We start from the raw sequence: 22,519 nt of genomic DNA on the forward strand, positions 1-22,519 counted from the left end.
ATGTTTTTGATTCTGGTGTCTCTGTACAGTTAAATCATTTAGACTATAGCAAAACTATTTAAAGATGCAAGACTAAATTCACACCTGCTGCAAATACGGGTAGTTATAAAGACTTCAGTGACGCTGCATCTGTTTCTTATTGCTGGGAAATTTGTTCTCAGTTCCTACAAAATGTTCTTCCTGGCTTTGTCTTACATCAAGACAGTGCACAGTCTCAAATGCAGACAATTTCTCTCCCAGATTAGTCTCCTTAAATTTTAGTTACAGGAGAACACTTTCTTTCTATTACAAGACAAACACAATGATTTGACAAAAACAGTACGATTTCTTTCTCGGAATTGTTAATTGTTAATAGATTTGATCTTAACAGCTTGTATGACTTCTTCCAAATCACTGGTGCAACAGAAATATCTGAGAGAGAATGTTACAACCTAGAGCTCTTGAATGTCAATTTTTTCTTTTAATTGCATGTAATCTCTAAAGACTTTATTGGCCTTACTGCAGTTTCTCACCTGCTTTCACAGATTTCTCAGTGTTTTCTTTTCACAAATCAACTTCACTGAAATACTTCACAGATTTACATGATGTGCTAACTGTAATTTCCTATTCGGATGGAGAAAACATATCACTTATTCTGCAATCTTTTCTTATATGTACTTTATTGAAGGAACAAATTCAGTAGTTACCACTCCTCCAGCTGAAGCTGAGTGATGTAATCTCAGCAATTCTGACAATACTCCACCCCTGACTGGTCAAACTCAAAAGGCATAACCGCTGGCATCTTGAAACAAAATCTCCATTTTCTAAGTTCACCATATAAGCTACAAGAGGACCACGACTTTATTATAAAATCTCATCACACTTCTGAGAAGTCAGAGGATATAAAAATATATCAAATATTTCATTAAAGTACTGAAGTTATTTAAGTTGCAAAATCAAGTACAAAAAGTTAGACATTACCAAATATATAGTTGCCCTGAGGCCTTAATTCTCTGCCCTCTGTGCTTCGGAATGGATCACTAAGTAAATCAAGGTGTCCTTGGGAAGAATTTATGTGACTACTTCTTTGTCTGTTTTTTATACATAAGCAAAGAAGCTCAACTGTTCATAGATAGGTTAGCAGAAATCTTGCTTCTCCTCAATTCTGATTATTTAATTTCATGATATAAATCATGCTTTCGAGTTATGTTACAGTAAATCCCTATGTCTTTAAAAAGAAAATCATTAATACAGATTCCACTATAGAAAAATCCAACACTGTAGTCCTATTTCAGTTTCCAATCCCTTCTCCATTTTGGCTTACGAAGAGCATGCTGAATCATTAGCACTGCAGTACACATTTCTGACACTTGAAATGCAAAAATACTATCGTTTGCCAGCAGCAAAAAACTGTTTTCCCAATGTGGGAAACAGACTACCAGCACCGTGAGTTTGATTCAAGGCGTTGTTGTATACAGCGTTACACAACCTTCTTCTTTTCTTTCTCCCATACAGAAAGCAATGAACCCCTACTCTTAAGAGTGAAAGGTAAGAATGAAGAACTCTATCTCAGTGTAGGCTTCTGGGAAGCTCAACCCAGTTATTACCATTGGCTAAAGCAACCATTCTGGCAGTTACCATTGCTCTTTCACACTACTTTGTATGGGCTTGTCAGGTTTTGTGCATCCAGCTCTTCAGTAGAATAGTGCTCAGGTATCATTTGTCGATGATACTTTTTTCCCTAAATTATTCAAGAACATTCCCTGAGTAATGGCAAGGTTACTTTGAATCAAATTTCAAGGAAGAAGAGAGTTGCTTAAGTTTTAAGATGCCACCTGCTGATATGTCAAAGTTATTCTGCAACCAACTGAGAATTCAGAGATCTTTAAAGTCACATGGAAAAGCTGCTACTGGTATTATCACTTTTTACAACCCATTGCCATGCCGATCTATAAACTTTATGAGCGAAGGACCCAAAACTGTTCTTCCAAAATCAACAGATATTTTGTCTTTTGGAGCAACATTATTCCTTGATGTAAGTGAAACAGTGCAATGGAAAGTAGCTGGGGACAAAGGTGAACGTGTCCTTAATGTTGTGGACACTTTTGGTTGTACGCTAGAGAATTTCAGAAAAAAATCTGTCTTCCCAAAAAGAATCCTACCACAAATACTTCCCAAGTGATGTAATTCCATACTACTTGAGCAGCAACTACTCCGATATATCTTAACAATGCAATTTATACCAAAAGGAATAGCTGTAATTAGTAGATTGTGTTTCTGAATAACCTGTGATTTTCTTTTTCTTTTCTGATAAATTCAACATTTTAAAAGTTTTGTGCACACAGGCTTTTGCAATATACTGCAGAGAAAAGACAGTTGACAGAGTTGTTCAATCTATATGGTCCTCATCTGCACTACTACTTTTTTGCTTGCTTGCCTGTAAGAAAAAGGAAAACTGTAAGAATGACAAGACACTAAATGTCAAGAGGAATCAGCTTACACTGCAAAACTAGTTTCAAGATGCCTTAGCAGCTTCACTTACTCAGTTTCACTATTGGTGGCACATCTGAACAGCTATGAAATGGCTTGGTTTTTCACCCACAGATCAAAATCAATGGGATTTTTTGTTCTTGAATCTGAAGTGCAGAGCTGAGCCCAAATGGAGTGTTTGATATGCACCAAATGCAGGCTGTGATTCTAACGTTATCTTAATATGGTCTATGTGTACACCAAAATTTTGTATATTAGCCAAGACAAAATTCAGCAATCTTTCCTAACTTTTTTTTAAAGTTTCTTTTTTAATGACATGTTGATAATGGGAAACACACTAATAAATAGAAAAAAACTAAGTATGTTGTCATCATTTTTTAATCAAATGGAGTAAGCTGTCTGCATAATACATCCAGTGCACATGTACATAACATCGGATAACAAAATCTTTATGGCATTTATACTTTTCTTTGGAGGGGCAAACAGAGATTTGGATCCCTGTCCTACAGTCTGTCATAATGACATATTCATGGTGACATACTATTTAAAAATAATTAGGATTCTCTTAGAAATTAATACTACGGCAGTGAGCTTGTTATTTAGCAACACCACACAGAAACTAAAATGGCTGATGAGGATGAGGTCTTGACTACATCTTTTACAAATAAAACAAAGTGCAGTTTACTTAAATGGAACAACCTCGCATGTGGCAGGTCAGTGTGACAGTACAGACATATTTCAATCATCTCGTTTACTTCCACAACAAAAGCAAAGCCTTGCAAACAAATTCCAGTTCGCTCTAACACTAGCAAAATCGGAACAAAACCAGCCAATATGGGCATGGGAAATGAGAAGAATTAATAAGAAAATGGAAGAGGGGAAAAAAAAATCACTGGGAGAAAACCGTAGGCATGAATCTACCCTGTGGATATGCCGTAATACAGAGGGCTGCAACCATTAAAATCCCTAACAGAAAATAAATCCAAGACGCATAAAGGTTGAGGAAAGGTCCTAATTACCATACCCACCCAAACATGGCTGACACCAGGGTGCACCAGCCCCCAGCCCGCCGGGCCCGCTCCAGCCTGCGCGGGGCGAGGGATGCGGGTGGCGGCGGGGGGAGGAACCTGTGGCGGCCCCCGCCGGGCGACGCCCACGCTCCGCGGCAACAATGCAGCGCCCGGGCAGCCCCGCGCCGCGGGCCTCCCCCACCTCCCTCCCGCGCCTCCACCCAGCCCTCAAACACGGCGACCGCAGCCCTCGCCCCGCTGCCGCTCGTTCCGCTGCCTCGCACGCTGCCGCCGGCACAAGGCGGGGAGGGATGGACGCCCGCCCGCGGGCCGCTGCCGGCGTGACTGGCGATATTCCTGCTCCCTCATCTGCCGGAGCGGCGAGGCTCGTCCCGCTCCCTGCGAGGCCGGAGCCATCCGCGCAGCGAGGCATAAACACGGTGCTCCCGTGATGGGGACAGCCCTCGCCCCCTCTCCTCCTGGAACACGCGCTACACATACATTTAAGGTGTTTTACGCAACACGCGGGAGATGAATGAAATTTCTCTCACTCATGGTAGGAAAAGGATGTAAATTCCCCGCCCTCCCATAATAATAATAATTATAATTATAAAAACAGCCCCGTACATCCTTATAACCTACCGCTGAGTTAAACCACATGGGCGGCTTCCAGCGGGCGCTCGCTATTGTCTCCCGAGGGGCCGGCTCTCTCCCTGCCAGCGAGAGGCTGGCGCCGGGGCGAAGGCAGCCTCCCCGGGCGGGGGGAGCTGGGGGAACCCCCCCACGCCCCGCAGGAAAGCGGACACCGGGCGGAAAGGGATCCCCCCCCCATCACATCCAGCCCCTTCCCGCCCAGCGACACAAGCCAGGCGGCGGGCCGGCCGCGCTCCCCCCGCCGGACGGCCGGGCTGGCAAAGCGCGGGTCGCGGCGGCGCCCAGCCCGCCCGCCCGCCCGCCGCAGCCGCCGCCCCGCGCAGCGCTCCCCGCGGCGGGCGCCTTGCCTTGCCTTCCCTCGTCTCGCCTCGCCTTACCTCCGCCCGCGGGGCTCGCTGGGCGCCAGCTGCGGGAAGGGGGGGGCCAGGTGCCCCCGCGGGCGCGGGGTGGCGAACGGGGCCGTGCGGGCGCGGGGCTCAGCGGCGGGCAGGCGGCGGCGGCGGCAGCGGCAGGCACATGTGCCCAGCCCTCGCTGCGACGGCGTTTAAAGACAGACATAAAAGCGGCGGGGGGAGAGGAAGGGGGAGGGCAGCGCCGGGCCGGGGGAGCCGCACCTCCTGACGCAGGGAGGAGCGCCCCCCGCCTGCAGCAGCATCTCCGTCGCCGGAGGCGGGCGGGGAGGAGGCAGAGGCGGCAGCGGGAGGAGGAGGAGGAGGAGGAGAAGGAGAGAGGCCCGCCGGCCCCGCCGCCGCGCCAAAAGCCCTGCGGCCGCGCTCCGGCAGCGCGGATGCCCCGTCGTCTGCCGCCGCCCGCCCGGACGCGTGGCGGTCACCGTGTCCCCCGGTCCCGTGTGCCGCACGCAGGGGCTGCGAGCGGCCGGCGGCGCCGCCCGTGGCCCGCCCGTGGCCTCGTGTTGGCGGAGTAGCGGGCACAGGCGGGGAGGTGGCCTCCGGGGTGGCCTGGAGGCGGGAAGCAGGCGCACGGTTGTGAGCTTCCTTGGAGAATATGGAGGTTTTCCAAAAGAAGGGGGTGAGTGGGAGTGAGGGGTGTGGGCCTGAGGAAGGAAGAGGGGTCGGTCAGGAGCAGGGTGGCGGCGGGGCGGCTGCAGCGGGTACACCTGCATGCTGGAGGCCGGGAGGCAGCTGGGGGGACGAGGGATGGAGACCTGGCAGGGGCGAGCCTGGAGACGGAAGGGATGAAGGGAGACCGTGAGGAGGATGGAAGGCAACAACCAGAACCCGTGGTGATGGTGCACAAGTCTTGTCGCCCAGTACTGCTGCCGCAACCGTATGAAGATGATGTTTCACTTTAGCACCCCTCCCTAAACTTTCTGTCATTAAGTCTGTCCACTGCCCTTCTACCAGTTTTTTTCTTTGCTTGCCTTTTCCTTTAAAAAAAAAAAAAAGCAGATCGATTCTGACTAGAAAGGAAGCCTTGTAGTAAAGATGAGAAAGTAAGCTGTTCAAAGGCGCGGCAGTCAGACAGGAAAGGCATGTTGACTTTGGTAAGATAGGCATGATGGAATGGAGAGTGAACTGTTTTAATGTTCACTCTGTGAGTAATTATTGCAACGACTTCAATCTTAACATATGATGAATAAAAATATGTAACTTCCTTACACCGCATGAGTCAAGGAGAGATTTTTCTTTAAAGAGTTATGAAGTTAGTCTACGTAGCTGATCTGCATTTCCTTCATATTTTGCTGAGAAAGCTGTGATGCAAACTTATTTTCGTATTTCTACTTCATTATCAAAAGCAATTTGTCATGGTATTGTGCATTTCTCATTATTGTTGCTGGTACACTTAACGAATAACTTCCACAATGTATTTCAGTTATGTGTAAAAATGGACCTGTAAACAATAGATTTTGCACCTAGTGATTGAATATTATTTGGAACTCAGTAAAAATGAACTCGCCTTGGGTAAGTTTCTAATTGTGAACTAAACTTCTTTTATACTAAGTACTAATGAGAGGAACAATTTATGCTTTCTATTGCCAGATCATGAGTGATACTTTTATTTAGTAAATTAACTAATAATGTTATCACATGACTGCATAGTTAATTGACACAGGAAAAGGTCATTCCTGGATCCCTTTGAATTCTGTGTACAGTTAATGATGAGCTTAGATCTGTAATCATGTTCTCAATTATTTGATGCCTCTAATTTTACCATAGGAAAGGTATCATTCAACTTTCAGTGTCCACTAAACATATCAGATATTTACAGCTTTTTGCAATTCCTTGAGGAATTTGCAATTCCTCAAATACCATGTAAAATACCGCATTGGTAACCATTCAGTAGCAATCTTTTCCTCTTCTTCAGACTTTCTGCAAACTAACAATCTACATTCAGAATAGATGGACTAGGGTATTTTTACTGCAGCTCTTGTAAACGGGGTATTTTTTACTCCAGTGCTTGCAATCACCTTTGTAATCTTTTTTATTAGGTTTACTGGAACTTAAAACAGCCGTCTTTATATTCCACATTGGTTTAATCTTCAAAGTGCAGATATTTCTGGCTTCAAAACTGCAGACGCAATTCCACTTCCAGTGTAGAAGGATTTCCACTTTTGTTTCTGGGTGCAAATGACAAAAATATGATACAAAAATAGCTTACTAATTTCTGCCATTTTTTTTAAACACAAGAAACCACTGATGGACACAAAGTTTGTAATTTAGCCATTATAAGATTGAGCTACGTTGGAGGGGAGCTTATCATTCTCTAAGCTGAGTGATAGGCCCACACACACACGGAGAAAGCCTCATTTGCTGGTCAGACCTCAGTGTATCTGTGCTTGTGACTCAGGAGGTTTGAGGACAGAGAGAAACAATCTAAGTGGAAAGCAAGAAATGCCAGCATGAGAAAAAACATTATCCTAAAGCAAAGCTGAGATGCTGATGTACAAAACCTCTACCTTGTCAAAACTTTACATAAAAAAAATGCATAAGCAGAGAAGATGAGTGCTGTTTGGAAGAAAATGTTTTAGGTAGCAGTTATGCCAATTTTGTGCCAAGTTATGCCATAGGTTTTACTATCTTGTCACTTGCATAGAGATTTTAAATATAACACATTTTATGGTTTTGTTGGAAGTAAACTTATATGAAATAAGCCACTTAATAAAAAATATTTTTACACCTCTTCTAACTATTGAATAGCTACAATCTTAATTAATAATGTATTGAGTTGTTTAAAAATCTCTTCTGCCCTGAACTGTTTGTATTCCTTAGATTGGTGGTGTGCCATTCAGTAATAGGTGAAAGTTAGGAATAACATTCTTGCAACTAGAATGAAGTAGACAAGCACATACCAAAACAGGAATAAATGTGAGTCAGTATACACCAGTAAATTTGAATGGAAACGATGGTAGTGATTGTCATTATTACTGGTTAAAAATCATACCTCAGGTTCATAGTCCAGGGCTTGAACTTCCAGGACAGAACCGTTTAGTGTTTCGGACTTCTCCATAAAATCTGTTGCATAGTGCTTCAATAACAAATGACAGTTTCTTGTTAAATGGGCCTTTTGTATCCAAGTATCGTTAATATTCTCAGTGCATATAAATTACACTTTTTCACATGCTGGCTAAATGTGGAATTAGATAATATTGCATCTTGCACCTTTTGAATCTGTCACTATTCTTAATGTTCTCTCTTTGTCTCGGTATTAGCTCAGCACTGAATTTTAGCTTAAGCTATTGCAATTCAGAATATTGTGGATTGTAAGCTGAGTTACATCAGTAATTATCAACTATACTAGCTATTTAACCAGTCTGCTACAGCTGTAGAATGATGACCTACGTCTCTGGAAGACTTTACACCAATACTTTATTTTTACAGATTTTAAACTATGATTTGAGGCACAGTAAGCATGCAGATGCTACATGCAAAACCCCTCAAAAAGCCAGGTACGTTGTCAATAGCAAGTCCAGAATTTTGTGCTTACTCAGCAAGATGATTGTTCTAAGGATCATGTTCAGCCTGAATTTTGATCCTGTGTTAGCTTCAAACTCCGTTAGATGTTGCACAAGAAAATAGGCTTGACTTTGTTAATATAATTTGTCAATGCTTATTGTCAATGCCAACCTCAGTTTTAGACAGCGTCACTTGGTAGCGTGCTGTCAAAATAGAAAAATTTTAGATTTTCCACCTTGGGTTGCCATTTATACTTTTCAGTTCAGCATTTAACTTAGTGCAAATTAACCCCCAACCTAAGTTTTTAGCACTCCTCCACTCACTCTTCAAACCTGCTCATAATTTTGTCTGTATGTGTGGTTCAGGTTTGCAATTATCATCAGACAGAAACTCTCAACTAGTTTTGAAACTCCAGTTCTGGACAACGGAATAGCTTTGCAGCTTACTAAAATATGTCCAAATGATTGTGATCACATTTCTGAGTGCATTAGTGGGAACTGCTACATAGAAGAGAGAGAACAATCTTGGATTTTTATCTAACTTAACCTATCTTTCAAAAATGAGAACATTTCAGGTAGGATGACATTTCAGTCTGACCCTACAATGCTTCTCACTGTAGAACAACCTGATGACACAAGCAGACTTCCTTGGACAAGCAAACAAGCATAATAGTTGTATTTCTAAGTGTTCTTACCAAATCTACAAAAAATATTGTAGACTTCGATGTGGTTCTTTCATGAATGATGAGCTACAAACAACATGTCAGCATATCTTGGATCAGGTGAGAAGCCACTGTGATTTAAGAAATACCAGGCTATGGTTATATAGCAAGTGATCTGTTGAGAAATTGCCAACTACTGTGAGCAGTTGTAAGCCACAGTCGTTGCTCCTACATGTTGCAGTAATGATGGAGTCCTTAAAGTCTGGCTATACTTCAGTTTTTTACGTTTTCACCTCTAAATATTTTCTAAAACAACAGATATGAGAGATTTGCTACTTTTTGCTGGCTTTATCAAAGGACACATCTGTTTCCATGTTGTCAAAAATGTGGATTGTCTGTTACTCTGTGTATAACTTCATTGCACTGTTTAAGAGTCTGTTGAGAAGATGACTGAAACATTTTTACAATTGCACACAGAAATTACTAACAACTAGGTGACATAAGATGAAAAATCAGTTGAAAAATCCTCTTGAGTATACCAGTGGCACATTCAACCATAGTGGCAGGGGAAGGGGGTATCTAGGATTAGCTACTAAACTCATATTCTTACCCTCACTTTCACTGGTTTTGGGTGGAAGGTGCATGAAGATTTCAGTGCATAGGATTTCTGTAACTCTACAAGGGCACTGCAGGAAGAAGTGGTCGTAGCAGTTGTCTGTTGCTTAGAATTACAGTATGTTAATAATCTCTCAGCCGTGGTCTTGTGTGGCCTTGCCACATGAATATAAGAGCAAGACAGTGGCTGATGTGATTCCTACCATCATTACTGTGTGTATCATGCCAAGAGAGGAACATCCTAAAGGTTAAATCTTGCCATCAGGCTTTGTCTCATATATAATTAGGCAACTCTGGCAGCTAATTTAGGAAGTTGCAGCGTACCTCATTCTAGTAGGGAATAACATGAGAAATGAAGTCCTGGAAGTTGTGAGCTATTGTAGAAATCTGGACAGAATAAATGTGCCCTTCTGTCACCTATTGAAGAAAAAAAACTATCATAGATACTTCCAAATGTGAAACAATAGCATTGTATTGAGTGATAAAACAGAACATTGGAAGGGTATTCAAATCAGGGATGCTCAGAGCACCACATGGTTCATTACAGCTAAAACATATATTAAGTTAGCATCCAAACCAAGCAGAAGACTCTATATAAAGTAATATTTTAGCAGTTAATATCTAACATAGATGATTATGCTACTTGTGAAAATGTGGAAAATGAAGGTATAATTCTGATAATGGAGCCATTCTCTGTATCTTTGACAATTTAGAAATCACCAAAATTAGGTTTATGACAGCAGTGTAGAAAGCTAGCAGCAACCCAGCTACATCTTCGTTTCTTGAATATAAAACAATAGATATAATAACTACAATAATTTATGTCTATACAAAGGAAATTTCAAGACACCAAACTTTTAAAAATAATATGGTTGAGTGGGTTGAGAATGAGGCTAAGGCTAAGGAGCTAAGAAATCCCCCAGCAAATGCACAGCAACTAGAAAAATAAAATAGGCTGTGCAAACATTAGCCACAACTGCAAAACACTGAAAGATATCCTGGACAAAGCTAAAATGTGAAGTCTTTAACATATTATACATTGGAGTCTTAACTACAGTTTTTGAGAAGCTATCATTCCTATTTTTTCCAGATTTTTCAAAAAGCTTCATGATCCAGTAATTCTAAATCACTTACGACCATTTTCAACTTAAATTTTTTATTTTAAATGTAGCCTGTTTGGTTAACAACTTTAGTGATCTATTCATGGAATTAAAAATACACTTTGTCTCCAACAGTAGCAGAAGGATTAAAAAAAAAAAAGTAAAAATGTTTTGTGTAAGTTAAGTTGTCTATTTTCACTGATTTTGTGATAATGAACATGTTGAAGTTCAGCTGAATGGCACAGAACCACTGACAAGTCACCATGACTTCTTATTGCAGCATCGTGCCGGCTGCCCTTAGTTCTCTAGGAGATGGCATCTGGTCAGGATTCTGAAGGAGATTTTTCCTTGTCCCTTGGGACATGAATTATCCCTTTGGACATAGTGAGCGTGGATTTGCTGATTGCACACCTGTTTTTGTGTTCTGAATACATTTAGGAAGGCACCTTATTCTCCCCAGTCTGGGGCAAATCAAAGTGCATTGCAAGACTTGGGCATGTATAGAGATTAAAATATCCAGTTCCAGGAACACTGTGAGTTGAGGGTTTGGCTAGTTAGGTTTTGAAATGTGTATTTAAAATTTAATTTTCACCAAATTGAAGGTTTAGGTATAATTAATGGAACGGTATATTGACCATCATTTCTTCAGCAAAATAAATTAAATAAGTACCTTATTTTATTCAGAGAAGAAAGAGCGAGCATTGAAAATATTGTTCAGATAGATACAAAGTATCATATAAAGTGTAAGTGTAGCCTTAAACATAAATTTTGTTTTTGAAAATAATATAGAACGTGCTGCTTACTAAGGAATGATTCCATGTGTTATCTTCATCTTTATAAGACATTATGAGAATCTCAGAAATTATATTCTCCATTTAAATCCAGAACACCGATATGCTTACCATAAAATCATAGAATCATACCAATAAAATCATACCCAGGGGAAGTACTTTCTGATTCCCAAAACTCACTGGGACTAGAAGAAAAAGATTCTAGCACCTCAAAACTATGCATGAGTTAAAAATAATTTCCTTGCATGATGTGTTGTATCTGAGATGACACATTGTCCAGAAAATTGTTGGGGATGTATTTTTTAAATAAGTTAATACTTTATGATAGAATGTAACAGGTAGGGACTATTATTTCAATTACTACAATTCAGAAAGCCATGTAAATAACTGAATGTAATATTCAGACAAAAGAAGAGGGTTTATTTTCAGAAATCCCCAAAAGACTCTTTTACAGATTGAATCAATGATAAATTAATTTTTGTGACAGCAAGGAATAAATAGCATAGGGTGTTCACTTGCAAGCCATCCATGAGAGATTTTTAAATGCATTTAGGCAAGTAAATGCACATTTGTACAGAGTGTTCTACATGGCCATCCAGGACATGGGGAAAAGAACAAATCCTCTGCTCCAGAAAACAGAAGAAGAAGGGTGTCACAGTCATGGGTGTCATTGCTAGGGCTGGGCTAAGACAATAATTACTTTGAAAATGAAGATGCCAGCAGTTTATTGAGTTGTTTTCTTTACACGAGAAGTCTGTGTAGATTTGTGTTGCAACGCAGCATTCAAAAAATTAAATGTTTAAACAAAAGACTAATGCTTTCACCTTGTCATATACTAAGCGTTAGCACATTTAAAATTAAGTTAATATAAACCGTTATTATATTTTAGGCCACACACACATAAGCATCACATAATAGTCCAATATACAGCTGAGCACAATGATCTGTTCATGGATGTACTATAAGTCTTGAATGAAGTGATAAAATGATAAAATGGCAGGAGGTTTGTTTGGTTTTTTAAAGCTTGCAGAATAGCCCTCTAAAGAAAATTATTTTTGCTTGTAGAACCACACTATATACCACATTTTGAGTATTATACTGAAGACTCAGTTCTGAATGGTATTTTTGTTCAATTCTTGCCTGAAACTGCACGTGATACTCAGAATTCCTCCTTACATTTAAGCTAGGTAGACTATTTTAAATATATACATTTGCTATGTTTTGGTGGTTTTTATCATCTCATAATGAGATGAGCCAGAACGAAATCCTAGCCTCACTAAAATGTATTCTAAAATTCATGGATCTAGGATAACATGGGCTAAGTCTGTGTTAATCTGTACATTGCATGAAGAAAACTGTGATTTAAAGAAAAGTTGCAAAATGTCTGTGGCTGTGTTGGTTTTCTCAGTGAGATTTCAAAGCAAACCGGTTTGACAATATGTTTTAACATGACCTCAAATCACAGGCTTCTGGGCTGAGAAAATCCAAACACATTTCTTAATCTTGGGACTGGCAAGGGCAAATGTAAGGCTCCACTCATGTCTGTAATCCTATCGGTCATCGCTGCCCACAGAAGCTATCCTTCTCTACTTGCAGTGTAAAAACTGGGTTATTTCATAATAATATGAAATCCATGTTAGATTTTGCCCATGTCTTACACATACTGTTTCATACTTAGTTATTGATGGGCAAGGGTGGAATTTACTTTTTTACTCCTGCATGGAATTTTCTTAAAAATCTGTAGTGTAAGGGACTGGTATATTCCATATGCCTCAAGCTGAATACCTTATGAATCAACCACCACTTGATTCTCCTGTCAAAAGACACAAGCAATTCATTTGAAATAATTTCATTTTAATACATTACAATCATAAAGCAAATCTGAGGAAATGTAAGCATATAGGATACTCATAGCATTAGAATTTAGTTGTTGGCTGTCAATTAAGGTCAGGGAGTGAGGACCAAGATGTGTGTTTCATTCGCAGGAGTAAGAGACTGGAGGGGACAACTCGCATTAGCAAATCCAGTTCTGTGATATCCTAGTCAACCTACCTGTATAAACTCATCCCTAAATGTATCATGTTCAGTCTTAAAACTACTTGGATTTTACCACTGCATCTTGTTGAAAAGTTTCTCCAGAAATTCTCTCCTGTGATGATTACAGACCTTCTTCAAAGATCCAGTCACAGCCTGTTCATCATCATTTGTTCTTGTGCCAAAAAATTCTTACACTGTTTTCTGTCTTTGTATTTTATGTACCATCATGTGTTTGTGGAGAGTAACGCTATCCCTTTCTCCCTTTGTTTTGGTGGAGTGTATAAAACTGAGGTCTTTTAGAGCAATGAAAGATAATATAAAACTATCCTCATGCATATTAGCCATGCACATCATTAAGAGATATTAGCTCGAGGCTTAAAAGGAGCAGACGTTATAGTTTACTACAATATTGTAATAGTAAAGTCTTGTCCCTGAGGTAATTTATTACATCTCTGTGAAAGACTAAGTAGCTCATGCACAATACAATGCCGATGTAGCACATGTGGTTTCCAGTTATATATAGGATCAGAACAAAGGCCCACCTGAACAGTATCTGTCTCCAGCAGTGGTAAATGGTAGATGTTTACATAAGGGTGTTATGAACAGTGCAAGTATGATTTCCCATATTATATCAAATGCTTAATAAACTTCAGACCAAATTTCCTACAGTTAAAAGAAATACTTGTTTATCAAAGAAAAATATGAAGCTAATATGCATTAATTATCCTTAGTAAACCCATACAGAACTTACTGATTTTTATTTCTTTCTTTGACTACCTTTTCTTTCAAATTTGATTTAAAAATCTGTATATAATTGAAATCAAATTAGTAGTCTCACTGTTTGTCCTTAAATATATCTATTTCCGGACATATTTGCTGTCCTTGACTTTAATTTATTAATTTTCAAAAATTGCTAAGAAAATTCTTAAAAACATGTATTAAAACATATCATGCATAGCACTTTTGGTATTCTGGGATGGAAATAATGAGGGTTTTTCCTCCCTCAACTGTCTCCAGCTATACAGAAACGGAAGTTCTGTTGTTGAGGTTTGCTGCATTTTAATCATTCTCATTAGCAAAGCTCCCTTTCCCACCAAGATTTACACCACCAGTTTTGCTGAAGACTCAAGCAAGCTCTCATAATTTTTGCATATTTTATTTAAGGAGATTCTGTACTTCGTCACTGTGTAAGTCCGCAAACTTCCCTAGTAAGTTTCCTAACTTCTTACTATTGGCTCCCCTAAACCAAAAATGTCAGCCACAGAATTACTTAACCATTCTGTTTATGCAGTCCAACTAGCTAGTGATTGCTGAAGTCTTCCTTTAACTGATTTGTTTCCTTTACAACTTCACTGTTCCCCAAAACAAGTTAATATTAACCTATTTTTGCTTCATGAATTATTTGTAAAAAGAAATCTCTCATATGTCCTGCTCAGGAATAGTTGCTGTTGATAGTAATACTTCCTCTCCAAACTGTCTATTGTCTCTATGACACAGGCTTCAGTAGTATTTATCTTGCCAATAACATTATTTTCTTCATATTACTGTCCTGTTCTGAGAGTTTATAGTAGACCTATGCCATTATTACAAAACAAAAAAAACCCTTCCACCACCACTCCAAAAAATGATTCTGACCAAAATGTATTTTATTCATGCTCAATTCTGATTGAATTAAAGCTTTCAGCAGCAGCTTCCAGAACACTACGCATCATCTTTAACTTTGTCTCTTTTCCGTATCTTACACCAGCAGTTCTAAGTCTTTCATTTTACTTTCAGAGGTCTTTGCATTAATGTAAAGGTATATTAGTTATTTTCTCTTGAGTTCATCCAATTTCCTAGCTGAATTAGGCAATCTTCCTCAGTCTTATATCCCTGACCTCTGCTCTTGTCACTCTCATCACTGTTCATATTTTCTTTCTCCTAAATACTATTCGTCATTTTCTGTATCCTTTAACCACTCCATTTATCAATTTTTCTCTTCTTCTTTACTAAATGCAAGTAGACTGATTGTCTGAGACTATCAGATTAAAAAAAAAAAAAAAAAGGCTGAGGGACCAGCTTTGATCTTAGATACTTGGACTTACTTGCATGCTTAGAATCGACTCCATCTGTTGAGAGGAGTCCTTTTCCTGCAAATACCTCCCAGAACTTGGACATCTCCCTTAAACCTTCTGTTCAGCCTTGTTATCTAGATCTGGATTTCAAAAAAACTGCTGCCTGTGGGCTCCACTTCTGAAGGGTTTATAACCCCAAATACCAATTTAAATAATCAAAGTGAGTCTTTGCTGTCTCACTCAAAAGTCCTATAACTCCATTTGTGGTCAGATTCCTGCTATGAGAACTGCTGGACTAGCAGCACTCTTGTGTTCACTGACTTCCCACTTTTATGAATTTTACCCATGTCTACTATTTATTCATGGTTTTCAGTGGAAATCAGGAAGTTGTTTGGCCGGACATGAAGAGCAGACAATGGTTTTTCTGCATTTGAATCCTTTTCGGTCCACAGTCAGTATCTTAAATCTTTATTGTGTCTGAATCTGCTCAATGGGCAAGCCTCTTTATTCTTAATTTCTAATCACAGAGACCCAACTCTTTTGATGTTGTAGTGAATATCAGACTCTCTCCCATCTGTTCTATTCCTGTCTAAGGATCATTCTGCCTTGTAGACATTCTCATCTTTCCTATGTATCGTCCTGTCTTTGCTTTTCATCTGGTTCCTGGTTGTGTCTCCTCTTCCTTAAATTTTACTACTGAGATGAGCTTCCCCCCTCCTATCTATGCCACCCTCTCTTATTTTGGTAGAAATGAGGATACATTACTGCTACTGATCTGCAAAGCTACTTTGCAGTTTCCAGCAAATTCTCAGTCCTTCTAACCTCCTGAATGGTGCTACTTAAAAAAAAAATAAATCTTTTACCCCTTCTGTATTACTATTGGCTTAATCACTTGTCTGTGTATCTTTTGAACAAGCATTTTAACTTTTTTGTCTTTCAGTCTCCCTGTGTTTCACATAATATTAATCACACTGGCTGTTGTAAAACCACAACTAATAAAGTACTGATTTACATTATACTAATTAATCAAAGCTTTTGGGGTAAACAATGTCAAAACAAGTTCATTTATCCAAAAGTTGGTTTTGATAATTTTATTTCATTATTTCCATTGGCCTACAAGAACAATACTGAAAATAAAGTTTTGATTCAGACAACGCTTTTTTTCTCTAAACTACTGGAAAACTTCGAGTTAAATACACACATAAAGGATCTGGATTTTACATTTTACCTATTTGTTTTAACTATTTTGTTAGCAAGAAGTTACTCTCTAAAGACTATTAAATAGTAACAGTGATTAATTTAGAAGTGATTTTTAGTGGGGAAAACCATAAAACTACTCAATCACTCATTTTTCCATGAAGAAAGGTAGTTGCTACAGCTACATGCAAGCTAAGGTTGCTTGCACATAGTTTTAAAAGCCTATTTTATGCTTTAGTACTTTATTTCTTTAACAAAGAGGTTAACATCATGCCATCACAAGGGAAAACAGAATTGAAAACTTATTGGAAAATTATTTTCCGTAGTGAATAGATGCATTTGTTTTAACTACTAACATGCGAGTACAAGTTATAACATTGGAAAATAGGTTGTATTTTTTAAAACTGCTGATTTTAGTAGTTATTTTTTCAGTTTTGTGGATTACAATGAATCATATACAGTATTTTTTTTTAATTAAATATCTTGCTTAGTGTTCATTATAATTTGTGAATTTTAAACCAAATTCCAGTTTGCAATAGTGCCTTTAAGATCTAGTTTGGACTAGAAAAATCAACAATTCCTTCAAACATCAAACACTAGCTCACTCTTGAAAATCAGATGCTTTCTTCAGTTTTTTTTTCTTTGTTATAGGAAATGCATCATATATGGGTGTATCACAATCAACTTCAGAGGCAGGATTTATCTAACAGTGTCAGCCATGCCAACATTATTGTTGCTTACATTCCTCTGGTAGGATGAATAAGTTGCCCTGGGGATTCCTGTTCTCTACAGCAGCTGAAAAGAAGACAAAAGCTTAGCTTAATCCAGACACCTACCTTTGAGGCAGCTGAAAAAATTCCATCCCTCACCCACGCACCTTACATGGGTACAACTTGGAGATCCCAAGTCCTTAAACTAGTCTCATTATGACAGAAATATTTTTACATAAGCTTGAGATTCAAACTAACTAGCTGAATCTCACTGTGACTAAATCGTATTATGAGAATTTATGAAGAGCAAGGATTAAAAAAATGGTGAGGTTAGAATGACATCATTTACTGCTAGAGCATGTAAAAATGCTGGTTTAAAAATAACAGGCTGTAGAAAAATTAGCTGTGTAGACTACTTTGGATTCTACATATTATTTTGCATTCTATGTATTATATTAATATGAATATTATATAAAGACTACTATGATTCAATTTGGTCATAAAACTTCCTCAAATTACATTTTTCTGAATATATGTTTACAAATGCTAGAAATCATTAACTAGTATTTTCTTGAAAATACAATAAACACTTTTCTGTACACAGAAATCAAAATATGCAATATTTACACTAATATTCTTGTAGGATGATTTCTTTATAGAGCGCTCCAATTTGGTTCCCCTTTACTGCTAGACAAATGATATATCAAGGAATTTATATTACTTTGGTGAGACTTTTCTATGAAATTATACCTAGACTTTGAAGAGTCATTCTAACAATGCAGTTTAAAGTTTCAAAAGGCGAGACATTTGGCTATACAGGGCTTGTGACTCAAAAGCAAACCTTAAATGCAATTTGCAGAGGTGCTAGTGCAATTTGTAGGTGCTGGTATGCAAGACCAGGGTTTGCAATTTGGGGAGGTCTTGTTGGTTGGTTCTTTTTCCTAGAGCTGTTGATTTAGCCTGGATGCTACTGTATACCTGAGAGCAGTATGGGGTGTTATACTGTGGAACCGAAATCACTAACTAATGAGTAGACTGTGAGTTTAATTCTCTGTAAATTTGCTTTTCTTATGATCTTGCCTATCTTACAAGGTTCAGGGCTATGACCGGAGGGATTGATCCTGTGCTTAGTGAAGTCAATAGCAAAATTTCTATGGTAAGTAACAATTAGAGTCTCCCCATCCTTGACGATGTGTAAGTACGTGTGAACAAAAGCTTTACTTTGCTGCAGGTATGAACTAGCAAGAAATAAGTCCCCAGAGAAAGAGAAGTAGGCAGGAATGTGCACTGCAGCAGCGATGTGTGCCTCGGGGCAGACAGTCATGGTACCTGTGAGCGCTGCTGCTTTGTGCATCAGACTTGCTTTAAGCTAAAATCTCTAAGGAAGTCAGTACCCAGAACCCACATTTCAAGCTGCAGTTACAGGTTGAGAAAGTTTGGCAAGCTTGATATCTTTGTTCAGGTGAAGTATATGATTAAACAGACAAAAAGCTTCTTTACAAATACACATTTTGTTCACAAAAATAGTATGTCCAAAGTAATGAATCTATTGTGAATGTGTACAAAGAGACAATTAATGCTGGATTTGCATGAAAGCACCAGTTATAAAGCTGATTTTCCTGGTCTCTTATCTTTAAAATGCAATGGTCTTATGCGGACATGACAAATGGGGACCACAAGACCCTGCAAAACAAGCCTTGTCTACTTCGTAGTGCTGATACCATTGTTTAATTAATGAAAAGGATAGAGTTTTTTAGAAAAAATGAAAATATATTATTGATTTCCTAAGGGATCCCAGTGAAAAAACAGGCAAATAATATTATTCTCTTTTACCTGTAAAAATAAACAGATTACACACAATCAAATTTCAGTCTTTAATTATGGGAAATATTTATTCAGATTGGGGGCAGAGAATTACAGCCATGTTTATCCAATAGAAGTGATAAATGCTACTAAATTAAACAGTCTTTTTCCAGCTGTTTTACAGAGGATTATGTATTTCCAAAAGCTTTTCATAAATTTGTCAAAAGCTGGAAAAAAGTGAATAGAGAACAGAGATTCTCGCTAAACAAATAAGCTCATTAAAATGCCAGGGTGTGGGAGGATGGGGTTTGCTACATGCTTCATGATGGCAGCTTGAGTGTTGTGTCATTTTGGCAGCCAGATACGTATATGAACAGCGAGTATAGCACTCGCTGGAAGATCAGCACAAATGATGAGTATGGAGAAGCAGCAGCACCCAGGGCTCAGTTCAGTATTTAGTGGAAGAGCCAAGAGTGGACCATGCTGAAGAAGGTGATTTAGTTTAGCAAGTCTAGTTCTTCAAATATATATGTACACATATTTGCACTCTTGTGTAAGTGTAATGTGCCATGTTTCAGTTTTTATTCATCAATAGAAATTAAGTGCTCATTTAGGGATTTTCACAAACTGAGAGAATCTTCCAGTCGTTGGAATTTCTTTATTTTCCTTATCTCAAGCTGCTTTGATAATGATAATGCTGCTTTAAGTAACAAGATTACAGACATTTAACACATAAAAAAGGCAATTGTTGAAAACAAAAATTTAAAGACAAAGCTTTAAAAATCTTAGAGAATTTGAATCTCTTGCATTATTTTAGCCTAATTACTTTCTGTACCAGTACAACATTTATGTCTTTAAGAATTTAACCTTGTATTTAAAAAAGCAAATTGTCTGTTATATAAATTCACTAGGCCAGCTCCTTAGTTCATGCAGTTTGAATTTGGCTAGAGTTACAGTACAGTACATACTTGAGGGCTTGGCCTTTTCAGTTAAAAACGAAAATGGGGTTAGAGGAGGAAAAGGTGATTTCAGCCATTTTAACTTTGCTTATATAGAAAGTTTATGGGAAAAAAAAAAAACAAACAGATGTTCATATTTTCTCTTTACAGTGGTTTAGCAGATTTTATGTTTGGTTTCTTCTTTAGAATTTTCTCTTATATCTGAGCTAAAACACTATAATCTTTTCTATGTCATCTCCTTTGATGTGCAAAATAGAAGGATTATACATCACAGAATTCCTGCAAACAGAATCTATTAAGTCCCTTGGAAAAATTGTGTAAATGAATTTGGATGCACCACTGTGAAACCCAAACTCAAACAGCTTGTGTTCTAGGAAGAAACAAGAGAGAGCTCTTACTACCTCACACCAGCCAAAGGATGATAGCTATTATGTGCAGAATGCCTGATGTGAAAGATTTAGCTATAGTTTTTATACAGATTAGCACGTAAAGGGAAAAATAAAAGGAAACTTCATAGATATGAATTCATAATGTGAGAGGCTGGTAAAAAAATCCTGAGAGTACACACGAAAGAAAGGTTATCGTTCTACAAATGCATTTAGAAATGTAATATCTTTGAAAATTATGAACTGTATGTGATGAAATTAAGTCTTTGAATAAATAAATATTGTTATGAAATGCTTCTGTATAAAAAAACCCACCTGTGGCTCAAATTCAAGTTCATTGAAAACAAATGGGTTAGTAATCTAGCATGTAATGTTTTAATTTAGCAAACGGACTTTGTTTTATGATGGGTAAAAGAAAGAGTATGACTGTACATTTGGGATACTTAAATGGATAGTGATTATATTACTCATCATCATACCACTTGCTTCTTATTCTTAATTGCAAGTCTGGCAGTGATCAGATCAATCATCCTACAAACAATGGACTAACATGAAAACAGCTTCAAAAGTTAACTCTTGTTGGCTGGCAGGTATTCTTATCAGATAATACTTAGAAAATTATGTATCTTTTTACTGGAGCTCACATACATACATAAACTGTTCATATGTACGTACCCCTGTATATATATATTTGCATATATATACATTAATATCTCTGTGTGTGTGTGTATACACATGTACACTCACCTATAGATAAATCATATATCACAGACAGAGAGAGGAAGAGACGGGTGCGTATCTGTCTGTCAGGTCCACCAACACTCACAACTGAATTGCTTGTCTGAAGACTGGGACTGACAAGGTGCTGTTGCTAAGCACAATATGGATTTGCCACAGGAATCGCGTGGTGACATTGGATGGTCAGGAGGAGATCAGTCAGAGCTAATAGCATGGTCAATGGAGAGAGTTAGTCCACGGGTGGCATCGAATTTGGAACTCTGTGTCTTCCTCTGGACGAACATCTTTCTACCCATAACTACAAGGATCCTGCGGAGACTGTGCCTCCTAAAAAGAGCATCAGAATAAAGTCAGATAAATAAAGGGCATCATAATAAGGTCTGACAAATAAAAGGCATCAAAATGCCTCACTCATTCTGCATGCTAGAAATGCTATACGCTTTCAGTGTCTGTGTGAGTGTGTTCTTGTACGACTTAAAAACAGGATAAAGTAGAGTGATGGTAAAAACAGCATGAGGAAAATCTACTTAATTGATATATTTGCTTGCGTTTATTTGCCTGGCTTAATTGAGCAGCTAATGCCAGTTTCTAGGGCATATATTGGACGACATTATGTCTGTTGTATATAATCAAGAGAATGATATCCTGCCAGCTTGCCAGTTGTGAGCCATAAATGTTGCCCTCTGGCTACACAAAACTCAAATTTAAAATGTTGTCATAACTTGCAAATATGCAGAAATGATTTACTTTCTGCATCTTGTTAGACTGAGTATAAACTTTACTATTTATTGTTTTATTATTCACTTATTTATTTTCCTGTGGAGTAGAAGAAAGTCTTCCTGAAAGCTGTTGGGGATGAGGATCAGTGCCAAATGAAATCTGAAATAAAATTGTCCGAAACAAGTAGCGAAGTTGTACATTCCTCTGGCATGTTTTGGTATATAGATTATAATCGTTTCCCTTAGGGAACAATCCTGTTCTCCTGACAATAGGTATTTGCTTCTGGCTATGATTTTCAAAAGCATATAAGTTACTTCAAAGTGTGATTTTTATCAGTTTGAAATGGAGCCGTGCCTCTGAATTATGGAGATACTTTAAAATCGCTTTCCTTTCACTTTAGTAAAGTACACTCAGATTCTCTAATATATGAACACAGATTGCTTTTTATCTTTGAACCATTTCTATGTATGAGAAAATATATCCTTTTTTTGATACTATGCTTTCCTTGCTTTATTATCTGAGAAACAAATTTTTTGGCTGATATATCATTTTAGGATGATAGCATAGAGAGTACTCCTACTCTTATCCCATAGGGGAAAATATACTTTTTGTGACATCTCAGATAAAACAGTGATGGCAGTAAAATGAAAATATTATTCAACCACTTGTTTAAATGACTGAATTGTCCAATAAGCAAAAAG

At 38.4% G+C, this 22,519-nt stretch overlaps 1 protein-coding gene across 4 annotated transcripts in view; it reads right to left on the reverse strand.

Moving 5' to 3' along the window:
• SLC6A15 (solute carrier family 6 member 15) overlaps window positions 1–4,954 on the reverse strand; it is a 38,946-nt gene extending 33,992 nt beyond the window's left edge. For 2 of the 4 annotated variants that reach the window (XM_072864598.1, XM_072864607.1), the window contains exon 1: window positions 4,511–4,651. Coding sequence is in view for 1 of the 4 variants with exons in the window: in XM_072864624.1 (XP_072720725.1) it covers window positions 4,511–4,691 (181 nt within the window). In the remaining 3 variants the exon portion in view is untranslated. Of the gene's footprint in view, window positions 1–4,121; window positions 4,257–4,510 lie in introns of those variants that run through there. The other 2 variants (XM_072864624.1, XM_072864614.1) reach the window with 2 other exon arrangements.
• Between the last annotated feature and the right edge of the window lie 17,565 nt (window positions 4,955–22,519).

Source organism: Ciconia boyciana, chromosome 1, assembly GCF_034638445.1.
Source record: "Ciconia boyciana chromosome 1, ASM3463844v1, whole genome shotgun sequence".
Classification (NCBI taxonomy): Eukaryota; Metazoa; Chordata; class Aves; order Ciconiiformes; family Ciconiidae; genus Ciconia; species Ciconia boyciana.